The following is a 15,093-nucleotide window of genomic DNA, read 5'->3' on the forward strand; positions in this document are numbered from 1 at the left end:
TGTATTTATATATATAATATAAATAAAACTGGAATTCATTAGGGTTAACTGAATCTACTTTTGGATAGAAATAGATCTCAGTGTGGTTGACTTCACCTGATACAAAAGAAGCCATGTCCAAGTGTTGCACCATCGCGGGTGCGGTGCCCTGTTAGAAGAGTTTGTGTTACATAGCTCATAATCTATTCCATACTCTTGAGAGTATCCCTTACCAGCTAACCTAACTTTGTATCATTCAAGAGTTCCATCACTCTTGGTTTTTATCTTATATACCCATCGACAACCTATGAGTTTCTTTCCTAGAGGTATATCTTGGATATTCTAGGTATTCACCTTTTCTAAAACATCTAATTTTTTTCTTATGGCTTCTACCCATTTAGGATGTTTATTTGCTTCAACATAGTTTGAGGGTTCGATATAAGAATGTATCAACACAATATAAGCTTGATACTTGGGTGAAAAGGACTCATAAAACACAAATTTTTCGAGGGGTTTTGATATTCTGGATGACTTTCTAGTTTGTATTTCTGCGTGATTATTAGTATATTTTTCAAGATCACATGGATGTTCAGAATTACTACGCCTGGAATATTGGATTCAGTTTGGATCTCGAGATTGTTCTTTACTTATCTCATTATCATGAGATTCTTCTTCACTTATTATATCATTTCTGATTTCCTGATCTTCATCGAGATCATCATCATAATCATCAAACTTTGGAATTAGATCCAACAGAAAAGAATACTCAATTATTTTCTTAGGATTTTCAAAATCAATTTTTTTCTAAGACACATTTCTTGAAACATATAATTTTTTTATTTTTAAAGTCAAAACATCTATAGCCTTTGTGGTTATTTGCATATCTCCAAAAGACACAAGGAGTAGCATGAGGAGAAAGTTTATCATTTTTATCAGTGAAAACAAAACATTTGCATAAAAAAACTCTTAATCTAAAATAATCAGTGATCAGTTTAAAATTTTTTTCAACTGGTAATATATTTTTCAAGAAGACAGATGACATTTTGTTAATAAGATAAACTGCAGTCAACGTGGCTTCGGCCTAAAATTCTTTAGGTACTTGATTTAAATAAGCAAAGTTCTTTTGTTGGCATCTTTGACCCTGGTAAATATCTTTGGCTTCTTGGCTCAGGTGCCTCATTTCATATGATACCAAATGATAATTTTTTATCCAAATATCATAACTCGAGCAATTCAAATGTTTTTACTGTTGATGGAACATCTTTTGAGATAAAGGAAATAAAAAATTTCAAAAATATTTTAAAAAGGTTCTCTATTCCAAAAATTAGATATATTACCAAATTAAATCTAAATCTTTTATCTGTCTCTCAATTATTTGACTATGGATATAATGTTTTATTCTCTTCTATTGGTTGTCGAGTGTAGAATCGCCAGTCAAGGAAGCTGATTGGGAAATGCCATAGAGAAGGAGGCTTATACTACATGGATTTTTTTGAAAATACCTAAGAATACTTTTTGTTATAATGTTCCGAAACTGGATTTGGATTTATGACATAAAAGACTTGCTATCCTAATGTATCCAAAATCCAACACATTACAAATATGGGAAAATTTTGTAATCTTGAAAATTTTACTTGTGAAGATTGTATTCTTGGTAAAATGAAAAGATCGCCCTTTCAAGAAGGAACTTTTGTCTCTACACGACCGCTTGAGTTAGTGCATTAAGATGTTTGGGGCCCAATACCTGTTATATAATTTTTGTTGATGATTTTACTAGACACACGTGGATTTATTTCCTTAAACACAAGTCTTAAGTTTTTTCATACTTTCAAATATTTCACAATTTGGTCAAAAATAAATTTCAAACAAATGCTTTTATCTTTCACACTGATTGAGGAGGAAAATTTTATCAAAAGAATTTAAAGATTACCTAGACTCAAATGATATTACACATCAAAAATCTTGTCCCTTAACTCCGCAACAAAATGTCTTGGCCTAAAGAAAAACTAATCCTATCCCAACTCTAGTTACACACACACACACACACATATATATATATATACATATAAACATATGTATATTTACATTTTTAATAGTGTCCACTAGCGACCTACAATTGCAATAAAGTTTTTGGTAGAGCATGATGAAGGCACGGTTCCATGAATATTGATGGTATTTACTTGAGTAGATCACCTTTAGAATAAAAGGCTGTAGAAGTGTGTCAAAGTGACTCTTTTGTGTTTAAGCTACAAATAAGGGATTTGCATATGTGAGATTTTGCTGATGTTCTTGAAGCAAATCATGAAGTCCTAATGTGCTACAGTTTTGGAGAATGATGCCTACTGTACTTTTAGTGGTTCATAATCAAACTGATTTTGATGTCTTACATTCAAGTTTAATGGGCTCTGTTGTCAGGTGGGTCACTTTTCCTTTTTGACCGAAAGGTACTAAGATACTTTAGAAAGGATGGTCATAATTGGCGGAAGAAAAAAGATGAGAAGACTGTGAGGGAAGCACATGAGAGGCTAAAAGTAAGTATCAGAGCATACTGAATATTTTTCCCTAAATATGTTTTTATGGTCTCATTCTTTTATGACCCAGTGCTGCTAAATCTGTCGGGTATTTACTTAAATTGTTTAGCTTAGAGCATGATCTCAATAATTGGCATTTTATTGGATTCTTGGACACTGTAATGATGCATAAAAGTTTGTCTCTTTGTGTGTGTGTTAGGCAGGCAGTGTTGATGTCTTGCACTGCTACTATGCTCATGGTGAAGAAAATGAGAATTTTCAAAGAAGAAGTTATTGGATGCTTGAAGAGTGAGTCTTTATTATTTCTTTGAGTTGTGATTTCCAATATTCATGTGTTCTGCTGTTTGTTGTCTTTTTTTATCTTGTCTGATACTGTGATGTCTGTATGAGTGTCCTGTTTTTCATGGCAGAACAAATCGGTGCCTTGTACATGTCTGAATTCAACATATATAGCTGTATGCATGGAAAGCCAAGGAAAACAAATGCTTTAACTGATGGAAATGAGTATGACTTATGCACGATGCCACATAATAGGGAAATCATGTACTATTAAATTATTTACACGTGTTAGCCAACATACTAGATGAATGTTTTCTTTATACTCAGATCTACTGACAGAGGCTCTCTGTGTTTTGTTGATTGATCTGTTCTCGACTGATATGTTTACCAACAATGCAGGGAGTTCGAGCACATTGTACTAGTTCACTATCGTGAAGTGAAGGTCGAACCCAGTTTCTATCATGTTGTATTGTAGCTTTATGTTTTATCTGGTGTTCAGCATGCCAAAAGTATTTTTATCATGCTTTTGAACATGCTATTTCTGACTGAAGTTTTAATGTTATGAATTCTGTTTCTTTTATTTAAGTCTTTCATGCATTTCTTTTCCCTTGAAGCTTGTAATCTAATGCACATTTGATTTTTCTTATAAATCATGATTGAAATGTATTTTGGCTACAAATGTCAGAACAGTGTTACAGGAAGTGCCTAGTATCAGAAGGAATCAACATGTTTTCTGAACAAGTAGGAAGTGCTTCCTGAATCACTTGTTGCATAAAACTAATGGCTTTTTGTTTAATACAAGGTAGTAATGCATATCTCATAATGTTTGTTTAGATGTCTTAACGTAAAGAATTAATATGTGATGTCAGAGGTGGTCCAATTCTTGTGGCACAAGAAACTTGCAGTCTAAGATGTATGGTTGGTGGATTTGGGACAATTCCCAAAAATTCTCTTATTCTCTTTCTAACCAATCCACCATGCCAGCAGTCTTCACCAGCCCCATGCTGTATCACACCAACACTTCATTTTGGCCCTTGTTGTAATGAAACAAAAAGTGCACAAATAGATGCCTCTTATGGGCTTACAGACATACAAGAATGTGCATAAACAAAAGGACACTTATGGGTCAATATACAAAACACGATCACAAAGCCACTCAAGGACAAGAACAACGTTAAAAAAATATCAATATTATTGAGTGGAAGTGCTTGAGACAAGCATGCTACAAGGGGTGTAAACCCCTTTATGTAGGCATAATGGGCCAACAAAGAGCCATTGGGATGCTCCCAACAACTCTAATGGTTGTTTACCATTATGCCCTTAATACAAAAAAATAAAAAAATAAATATACAAAAAGACTCAAGTGCCCCTCATGGTCACATCCTATTACATAAATAGAAAAGACCAAAATACCCCTAATGGGTATAACCTATTAGTATAATATAGAAATATATATATATATATATATATACATACTCGATATAGGTATATAACGATATATATACACCTATATTACTATATATATACAACTTAACACTCTCCCTCAAATTTATGGTGGTATCATCAAAAGTTTGTCAAGCAAGAAATAAAACTAAGGAGAAGGAAGCGCTTTCGTGAAGAAGTCAGCAAACTGGAATTTTGATGCTACATAGGGCAATGTGATGGTCTTATTTAGATATTCTTTACGAAAGTAGTGACAATCCATCTCGATATGCTTGGTTCTTTCATGAAACGTGTGATTGCCTGCTATGTAGATGACACTTTTGTTATCACTGCACAACTTTGAGGGTGATTGCATATACACCCCCATATCTTCCAACAATCTTCTCAACCACAAAATTTCTGATGGTGTGGTAGCTATGGTGCGATACTAAACTTCTTATGACGATAAGAACACTTTCTGCTACTTCTTACACTTTCAAGATACCAATGAATCACTTATAATAACACAAAAACTAGTAGTTGGGTGCCTATCATTGGGATCTCCTCATCAATTAGAATCAAAATATGCAATTAACTCAAGTTGAAAGGAGGAAGATAATAAAAGTCCTTTAGAAACAGAACTTTGCAAATATCGAATAATCCTCATAACGTAACAATGCTCATGTGTACAGTAGTAGGAGAGTGCTGGAACTGGATTACTTTATGCACTGCATGAGAAATGTCAGATTGGGTAATAGTCAAACAAGTGAGCCCCCATCATCTGCTGGTAGGGAGTAGGGTCATCCAAAGGCGTTTCATCATCTATTTTCATTGATTACTTCAGGAGTGTCCACCCTCTTCTCATCAGTATTTCAGACCTGTTAATAATCTCAGTGGCAATCTTGGATTGAGTCAGCAAATAACCATGTGAAGAATATACTACCTCAATCCCCCCAAAAAAATCTAAGGAATCCTAAATCAGTTATTTCAAAATTTTGTTTAAGGATACTTTTAATATAACTAATTCCATGTTTGTCTCCTCCTGTAATGATCATGTCATCAACGTAGAGAAGTAAAATAACAATACCTGTATCAAATATCTTAACAAACATAGAAATGCTAGTATAACATGATTTATAGCCAAGCTTAATCATAACATAACTGAATCTATCACACCAGGCCTTGGAGCATGGTTTAACCATATGGAGCTTTTCTTAAGTGAAAAACCTTTCCTGACGAAACATCATATCTCAGTGGTGGATCCATATAGACTTCTTCCTTCAACTCACAATTTAAAAATGTGTTCTTGACATCCATTTGATAGATGAGCCAATTCCTAATAGCAACTATAGCTATGAGAGTTCTAACTGAAGTCATTCTAGCTATAGGTGCAAAAGTTTCATCGTAGTCTATGTCATATTCTTGGGAGTAACTTTTGGCTACTAACCTAGCCTTATACCTTTCTAGGGAACCATCATTTTTTTTTTACCTTGTACACTCATCTACATCCTATGGTCTTTTTCCCTTATGGGAGGTCTTCTATTTTTCAGGTGTTGGATTTCTCTAATGCTTCTAGCTTATTATTCATGGTACCTATTCATTTGGGATAATTTTTGGTTTGATTATATGTAGCAGGTTTAAAGTAGGAGTCTATCTGGGGTCTAGATATTCTATTAGATCTTCCAAGGGAATTGGGATATTGTGTTTCAAGACTAGAATACCTTTCTAAAACACTAGGTTGTCTATCATTTCCTCTTCTACTATATTGAATAACTAGAGGTTCATCTCTATCTATACTATCATTCACACCACCAGGGACATTCAGTTGAGGTTCTTCATCAAGAGTATCAAAACTCAAAGATGTTAAAAATGTATATATATACATATATGTATGTATTCTATATATATATATATGTATATATTACAATGTATCTAGGTTAGAACTAGGTTTTTAGTTTTGCCTTTTTCTAGTTTCTTTTGGACTACTCAACAAAAAAATGACCAGTCAAAAGAGACATTGGGACAGGCCCAAATGACTCCAAATGGAGCCGTTGGACCTGGAGCTGTTGGACCTCCCCCAATGTCTCTTAGAGACTCCTTGCATAGATTAATTGATAAAATATTATTTTATTTCTTGTGTTTTTACCCCTTTAGTGTGTGTTTGTGTAAGCCCATTTTGTGGCTTGTGTATTCCTTTGGTGCTTTGGTGGAACTCTTGAGTGTCTACTCTTGTTGTTTCGGTGATTATATTTTGGAGGACCTTGTTTTCTTACATGGTATCAGAGCATGGAGATCAAACTGATTTTTCAGTGCATTGAGAAGTGTGCCACTCAAGATTTTGAAGAGATAAAGTCTCTTTTGCAAAATTTATTCAAGTGCTTGTGAGATTGTTATGCCCTCTTGGTGGAGTGCTCGTGTGTTCGTGCTCTTCATTTGAGGTGTTCTCTTTCTGGTAGAGTGCTCGTATATTCGTGTTTCTCATTGGAGGTGCTCTCTTGGTGGTGGAGTGCTCGTGATACTTTTGATTTTCTTCTCTCTTTTTTCCCCATCTCTATCTTCTATTCTTTCTCTTAGCCCTTGTAAACATGGATGACAATGATAATGTCTTCCTAAAATCCATCAAACTTAACAACACAAACTTTGTAACATGGGCTTCAATCATGAAGCATTTCATATGGGAGAAAGGATTGTGGGGATTAGTGGATGGGTCGGATTTGGAACCCAAACTAATCCTTACTAAGATAGAAGGAGAAAAAGAGGTACCTCTTACGGTAGCGGAAAAGACCAAGGCTATGGTCATGTATGAGAAAAGTTGGAAAAAATGGAGAATGGGACTTGCCAATATTATGCTTTGGGCCTTGGCTCATTAGTAATGTGATATCAAGAAGTGCTCAAGTCTAGCTAAGTTTGAACATGCAAATAAAGCATGAGAATATCTCAAGAGGATGCATCCTCTTAAAGATATTGCCCACATTTGCAACTTACAAGACAAAATACACACAATATGACTCAAGGAGGAAAAAGTCGTATCTATGCCGGGAAACCATGTTCATGCTTACAAACCACTATATTATGGGAAACCAAACAATGATAACTATGGAAAACAAGGCAATGAGTTTGAGAAGAAAAAAATTATTTGTTATTATTGTTGTGAACCAGGACATGTCAAGACATATTGTCCTAAACTAAAGAAGCCTTCTGAGAAGAAGGTAGCATCGGTTGCACAAGAGTCAAGTGAGATAAAAGCTATACAAGAATCAAACATTAGGAGCATGTCTTTGACTCAACTTGTAGAAGCTCTCCAACTTCCACTCAAAGGAACTTCATCAACCGGAGCTGCGTTCTCTTCTGTTAGCATCTTTGACTCCAGTAAGACTCTTTGGCTTCTTGACTCAGGTGCCTAATTTCATATGACACCAAATAGTGATATCTCATCGGTTGCACAAGAGTCAAGTGAGATAAAAGCTATACAAGAATCAAACATTAGGAGCATGTCTTTGACTCAACTTGTAGAAGCTCTCCAACTTCCACTCAAAGGAACTTCATCAACCGGAGCTGCGTTCTCTTCTGTTAGCATCTTTGACTCCAGTAAGACTCTTTGGCTTCTTGACTCAGGTGCCTAATTTCATATGACACCAAATAGTGATATCTTATCCAAATGTCGTAACTCAAGCGGGTCAAATGTTTTTACTGCTAATGGGACATCCCTTGAGATAAAGGGAATATAAAATTTCAAAAAGATTTTAAAAGATTTTTCTATTCCAAAAATTAGACATATTCCCAAGTTAAGCCTAAATCTTTTGTCTATCTCTCAATTATCTGACCATGGGTACAATGTTTCCTTCTCTTCTATTGGTTGTCGAGTGTAGGATTGACAGTCAGGGAAGCTGATTGGGGAAGGCCATATGGAAGGAGGCTTATACTATATGGATTTTTTAGAAATACCCAAAAATACCTTTTGTTATAATGTTTCAAAACTGAATTTGGATTTATGGCATAAAAGACTTGGCCATTTTAATGTATCCAAAATCCAACACTTTCTAAATATGAATTTTTTTTGTAATTTTGAAAATTTTACATGTGAAGATTGTATTCTTGGCAAGATGAAAATATTGCCATTTCAAGAAAGAACTTGTCTCTATACGATAGCTTGAGTTAGTGCATTCGGATGTTTGGGGCCCAATACCTGTTGTATCTAAGGGTGAGTTTGCATATTATGTAATCTTTGTTGATGATTTTACTAGACACACGTGGATTTATTTCTCTGACATAAATCTGAAGTTTTTTCATACTTTCAAATATTTCATAAATTGGTCAAAAATTAATTTTAAAAGTATATTAGTTAAAAGAGGTCGGGGTAGGCCTAGGAAGACTTGGATGGAGATGATAGGAAAGGATATGAATGCTTTGAACCTCACTGAGGACATGGCATTGGATAGAAATGATTGGAGGAAAAGGATTCATGTGGAAGACCCAAAATGAATTTCTTTTTTGGTTCATATCGGTGACCCCAATTGTTTTGGGATGAAGGCGTAGTTGTTGTTGTTGTTGTATTTCTATCTTTCACACTGATTCAGGGGGAGAATTTTTATCAAAAGAGTTTAAAGATTACCTGGACTCAAATGGTATTACACATCAAAAATCTTGTCCCTACACTTTACAACAAAATGTTTTAGCCGAAAGAAAACATAGGCATATCATAGAAACCACAACATTGCTTATCTCAAATCATGTACCTTTAAGAATTTTGGGCCGAAGCTACTTTGACTGCAATTTATCTTATTAACAGAATGCTATCTGTTATCTTGAAAAATATATTACCAGTAGAAAAACTTTTTAAACCTACTCCTGACTATTCTAGGCTTAGGCTTTTTGGATGCAAATGTTTTGAATTCACTGATAAAAATGATAAACTTTCTCCTCGGGCTATTCCTTGTGCCTTTTTGGGATATGCAAATAATAAAAAAGGCTATAGATGATTTGATTTTAAAAATAAGAAATTATATATTTTAAGGAGGTGTCTTTCTTAGGAAAAGATTTTTTTTTTTGATTTGAAAACCCTAAGGACATAACTGAGTATTCTTTTCTATTGGATCTAATTCCAAAGATTGGTGATTGTGATGATAATCTCGATGAAGATCAGAAAATCAGAAATGATATAGTGAGTGAAGAAGAATCTCATGATAATTGATAAAACTATTGAAAGAATCGAAGAATCGGTGAGAGAGAGGAGAGAGAACTCAACCTTTTGGGAATCGGCAGCCACACTTTTCTTAATGCTGCACTAATCCTTCATTAAGATTAATAAGGTTACAAACAATTTTACATGGACAAAATTGCCCTTTACAAGAAATACATATTACACATGCATGTATAAGAGGTTGTATCAAATATGGATTATCTACTGGACCCATATTCGATCCATATTCTAATACCCTCCCCTCAAGTTGTGCATGAGAGTAAACCATGTGCAACTTGTTCTTCAGATACCAGAAACGGTTACTTGTGAGACCTTTTGTGAACGCATCAGCGACTTGGTCTTCTGAAGACACATAAACTGGTTCAATCTCTTTATCTGCAATCTTTTGTCTGATGAAATGTTGGTCGATCTCAATATGCTTAGTTCGACTGTGATGAACAGGGTTGATCGCAATTTGTATGGCACTTCTATTATCACACATAAGAGTCGAACTTGAGACATTTTCTCCAATTTCTGTAAGTAGATGCCTAATCCAGGTCACTTCAGCTGTGGCAGCTGCCATAGATCTATACTCTGCCTCTGTGCTAGATTTTGCTACAGCCTTCTATTTTCTTCTACTCCATGAGACAAGATTTTTTCCAATAAAAACACAGTAACCTGAAATAGATCTCCTTTCATTTGGGTCCCCTGCCCAGTCTGCATCTGTGTATGCCAATATATCATGTTTTGGTGTCCCCCATGAAGACTGAGCATATGTGAGTCCATCACCCACCGTGCCTTTTAGATAACGAAGAATACGTTTGACAGCATCCATGTGACCAGTTTTCGGTTCATGCATGAACTAAGATACTTGATTTACAAAGTATACGATGTCTGGTCTGGTAAAAATGAGGTACTACAACATGCCCACTATACTGCAGTACTTGCTTGCATCAGGATACAACTCACCATCACAAATGTTGAGCTTTTGATTGACAACACTAGGTGTAGGCAGATGTTTGCAATCTGTCATTTCTGCTTTGGCTAGAAGATTAAGAGTGTATTTGTGTTGAGTTAATGACATTTTTCCATCCTGTCTATCCACCTCTACGCCAAGGAAATGTCTCAGTTCCTCAAGGTCTTTCATCTTGAACCACATACTTAGAAGCACCTTAATTCGCTGAATGTGGTCTGGAGCATTGCCAGTGATCACAATATCATCAACATATATAAGTAAGAAAACCACAGTGGTACCATCCTTGTATATGAATAGAGAATGATCTAGTTGGGAACGAATGAAATCGTGGTTCTGAATTTCTAAGGAGAAACTTTTGAACCATGATCTGGAGGCTTGCTTTAATCCATACAATGCTCTGGTTAAGTTGCATACATATTCATTTGGATATCCCTCTGCATAACCTTGAGGCTGCTCCATGTTGACCTCTTCCTTTAAATCCCCATGCAGGAATGCATTTTTAACATCAAGCTGATTAAGGGTCCACCCATGTTCAATTGCCAGACCAAGAATAATACAAATAGTTCTCATTTTCACCACTGGGCTAAAGGTTTTCTCATAATCTTGACTGTATTCTTGAGTAAAACCTTTGGCAACAAGGCGTGCTTTGTAATGCTACCATCCGATTTATATTTAATCTTACAAACCCATTTTGAGCCAACAACATTTTTATCTGGAGGACACCCAACTATCTTCCATGTTTGACACTCATGGAATGCCTCGATTTCCTCATTCATCGCTTCAATCCATTTCTTAAAGTGAATGGCTTGACAAAAAGTGAGTGGTTCTTCGTGTTTCTCAATCTTGGATGGAAAAACCTGAAAATCCATTGAAAATTTATCATAACTTACCCACTTTTCAATGGGATGCCTTATCCTGCCTAATCTTCTCGGCGCCTCTCTGTTATTGGACAATGCCACGTGTTCTCCAGCAGACACATCTGTTCCCTCTTTGAGTCTCCTGGTATAGACATTTCCTTTGTATCTCAGACATTCTGTCTTCGATGCCTCATCTGAAACCATCTCATCATTTGTGCTTTCAGTAGTCAAAGTAGTATAGTCCCCAGCCTGTGAAATAAGCTCAACACTGAGCCATGGATCATACCAATTATCATTGGTGTCAATATGTTCACAATTATGATTTGCTTTATTTCCCAAAAAACTATTTTCATCAAAAACAACATTTCTGGAAATTCTGATCTTTCTATTGGCAGGATCATAGCACCTGTAACCCTTGTGTTCATCTGCATAATCTACAAACTGACATATAGAGGCTTTGTTCTGAAATTTAGTTCTCATGGATCTATCAATGTGAACATAACATGTGCATCCAAAAACTCACAACTCATCATAATCAGGATGGTCACCAAAGAGAACATAATAGGGAGACTGGTTTTCAAGAATAAGCATAGGAAGACGATTTATCACATGAGTAGCAATATGAAAAGCTTCTGTTCAAAGACTAATAGGCACATTAGAACCATGCATCATGCTCATTGCACTTTCCACAATGTGTCTGTGCTTACGTTCATCAATTCCATTTTGTTGTGGAGTGTACGAGCAAGAAACTCTACGATGGATCCCATTATCTTGGAGAAAATCTAAAAATTCTTTGGAAGAATACTCACCACCTCCATCACATTGGAGAATTGGGTTTTAACGTAGGCATGAAAACGATGAAAGATGAGAAAAACCTCTGATTTGTGTTTCATAAAGAATATCCAGGTAAAACGAGAAAAGCTGTCAATGAAGGATACATAATATTTACTTCCAGAAGAGGAAGGATTGGGGGTTGTGTAATGCCCCAAAATTTCAAACTTACAAACCTTTCAGAAAAAAAAAACAGACAAGAGACTAAAAAGGAATCTCTTCATCTCAGAGATGGTTTACGAAAACAACGGAAGACTATACTTTTGTTAATTTCAGAAAGGCAAGCTGACAACTTTGGGCGCGTTAGCTAAAAGAACCAAAACGCACAACCCATGCTACTTGCAAACACTTGGAAAATCCACTTTCATTTATGAAGTTCTCCAAATAGTACAAAATTCGGATATCCCAAGGAAAATCCGTTACAAAACCCCAAACAACAGGACGCGAGCTAAGAGCAGGAAGAAGAACGTCTTGGCGCCATCTTGCCATCGCGCCATCGCCTGTGGTATACCTAATCATCACCTGTACCCATAGAATGAGTTAGTTTCGCAAAAAACTAGTAGGTGCACAAGAGAGACTGCATGGAACTGAATTATGTACATTTAATTCAGCAGGTTACGCAGTTTAAAGCAATTATGCAGTCAAACAGGTAAGCAATACCCAAGGTAAAATAGTGCAAGCGCATAAGTAGTGCAAACGAATAAGTAGTGCAAGCGAGTCAGTAGTGCAAGCGAATCAGTAGGGCAAGCGAGTCAGTAGGGCAAGCGAATCAGTAGTGCAAGCGAGTCAGTAGGGCAAGCGAATCATTAGTGCAAGCGAATCAGTAGTGCAAGCGAGTCAGTAGTGCAAGCGAGTCTCACGACCCAACGACCAGTGTGAACAGACCTTATGTTTCGATAATTACTAGCCTGCGGGTACGCGCAGGCAAAACGTAGAAACAACAGAGACTAGTTCGGGCGTCTGTTATTCTATGTATTTTCAATAACCCAAATAGCTAGTTGAGTTCGCTCCAAGGGGACGGCTTTAGCCGAGAGAGGATTCTCCAAAGGAGGCAGTGCCATGGATGCATCCAACTTTTGCAGAAGTGTTGAGCTAACTATTGTAGCCCCTTTCCCCTAACTCCAATGACTGGGGAGGTCGGATCGTTGCCCGTAAGGTGGTTGTTAACAACCTGTCCATTGGAGTTTGTACCGCTCTGTCCTCTCCCTTGACAGACACATAAAAGCGAATAGGTACGTTAGGGGTTGCTTAACTAACGACCCATTCTATGCTGTGGTCTTTAAACCACTCGAGCATCTTGCCTGTGAAGGCGAATGTGAGGCCATTTATGTGATTACAGCATTGTGCATTTAACACTGTTTGAGGTCGCACGACCGTCTCATCCGATCATCGCAGTACTAGACGTGTCGTGCACGACTACAAGTACTCTAGGATGAAGGGGGTATAGATCCTCAATAGAAGCCTCAATAGGAGTGTCTCACAAAGATGTAAAGTTTATCAACTTTACTTTATCCTTTGAAACAACAGTACCTTGTGTCAACATTATGCATGCGATTTTCTAGAAACTCATCCGCTATCGGGGTATCTACATGCCTCACATGACTCGATACCGGCCTCGATAGACGGGATACAGGTTTCTCAACAGAACCCCACTCGTCTGCAGGACTGCATACTCAAGGAGTCAGGATCCTTGCAAGGTAACCCTCTCCTTAGACGAGGATGTAACGCTAGCTCCCAACTCAACTCTCGTCGCAAGAGAGAAAGTGGTAAATGCCCCTTGCATCCTCCACGAGGATGCCCTTAAGGCAAACGCAAAGGGCAAGAACCTGCACGTCATATGCAATAGCAAGGCAATACAAAACATATGCAAAAGCAAGAGCCTAGGCGCAGAGTGCGACAGCAAGGTAAGCGCGGTAAGCAGAAGTGTGACGCTAAACCTCGACGCGATGCGTGACGGCAAGTAAAGACTGACATAAGGTAAAGGGCAACGATCGCGAAACTGCGTCCACGAGTTAAGTGCATACTCGTATAAATATATATATATATATATATTTGTATATATATATTTATTTAATGGTCGTTTTTAGTTTAATTGAACTTAATTCAATTATCCAAGTCTTCCATGCAATCTTTCCCTACCTCGGAGAGTTACATGCTTGTTGGCGTCTGCGGATGTACACGACTGACGGCTCGGGTCGCGGAGCGCGAGTGGGATCCGTTGTAGCTGCAAATATGCGACAATCTTAGCACGCTAACAGCAAAATAGAAGGTCGGAGTCATTGCCACTGACCTAACGCGAAGGAAGCAGAAGCAGGGGCATCAGGCCCCTGTTGACTTGCTTTCGGCAAAGTACGAGGAAGCAGGGGGTTGTACCCCTGCCCTTAAAGAGCGAGGGCAGGCAGGGTTACGCCCCTGCTTGACGAAGAAAAAGAGAGGCAGGGGGCTTCACCTCTGCCTGACGAACATGCACAGAGGTAGGGGCTCGACCCCTGCCTAATAAAATGCGAACAGGCAGGGGGCGAAGCCCCTGCCTGATGCCAAGGAAGAACGAGGCGAGGGGGCTTGCCCCTTCCTGTCGAAAAACAATGGAGGCAGGGGCGATGCCCCCGCCTAAAGAGTGAAGAGGCACAGGAAGGGGTCTCGGCCCCTCCCCTGCCGAAATAAAGAGCAGGGAGGGCTCGACCCCCCTCCCCTGCCATAATAAGAAGCAGGGAGGGGGCCGACCCCCTCCCCTGCCGTAATAAGAAGCAGGGAGGGGGCCGACCCCCTCCTTTGCCGCAATAAGAAGCAGGGAGGGGGCCGACCCCCTCCTTTGCCATAATAAGAAGCAGGGAGGGGGCCGAACCCCTCCCCTGCCGTAATAAGAAGCAGGGAGGGGGCCGACCCCCTCCCCTGCCGTAATAAGAAGCAGGGAGGGGGCCGACCCCCTCCCCTGCCGTAATAGGAAGCAGGGAGGGGACTCAGCCCCTCCCCTACTTACAAGGGTGCAGGGAGGAGCTGGGCCCCGCCCCTGCAACAAGAGGGTATCGGGAGGGCTCA

At 38.1% G+C, this 15,093-nt stretch overlaps 1 protein-coding gene across 1 annotated transcript in view; it reads left to right on the forward strand.

The window, feature by feature from the left end:
* The first annotated feature begins 2,765 nt into the window (after window positions 1-2,765).
* The window catches only part of LOC149846669 (uncharacterized), a 35,077-nt gene continuing 22,749 nt past the window's right edge, over window positions 2,766-15,093 (forward strand). Inside the window, exons 1-2 of the mRNA XM_089996487.1 lie at window positions 2,766-2,798; window positions 3,189-3,231. Of these exons, the coding sequence (XP_089852613.1) occupies window positions 2,788-2,798; window positions 3,189-3,231 (54 nt within the window). The 5' untranslated portion in view covers window positions 2,766-2,787. The remainder of the gene's footprint in view (window positions 2,799-3,188; window positions 3,232-15,093) is intronic.

This window comes from Nuphar pumila, chromosome 2 (genome assembly GCF_984573655.1).
Source record: "Nuphar pumila chromosome 2, dmNupPumi1.hap1.1, whole genome shotgun sequence".
In the NCBI taxonomy this organism is placed as follows: domain Eukaryota; kingdom Viridiplantae; phylum Streptophyta; class Magnoliopsida; order Nymphaeales; family Nymphaeaceae; genus Nuphar; species Nuphar pumila.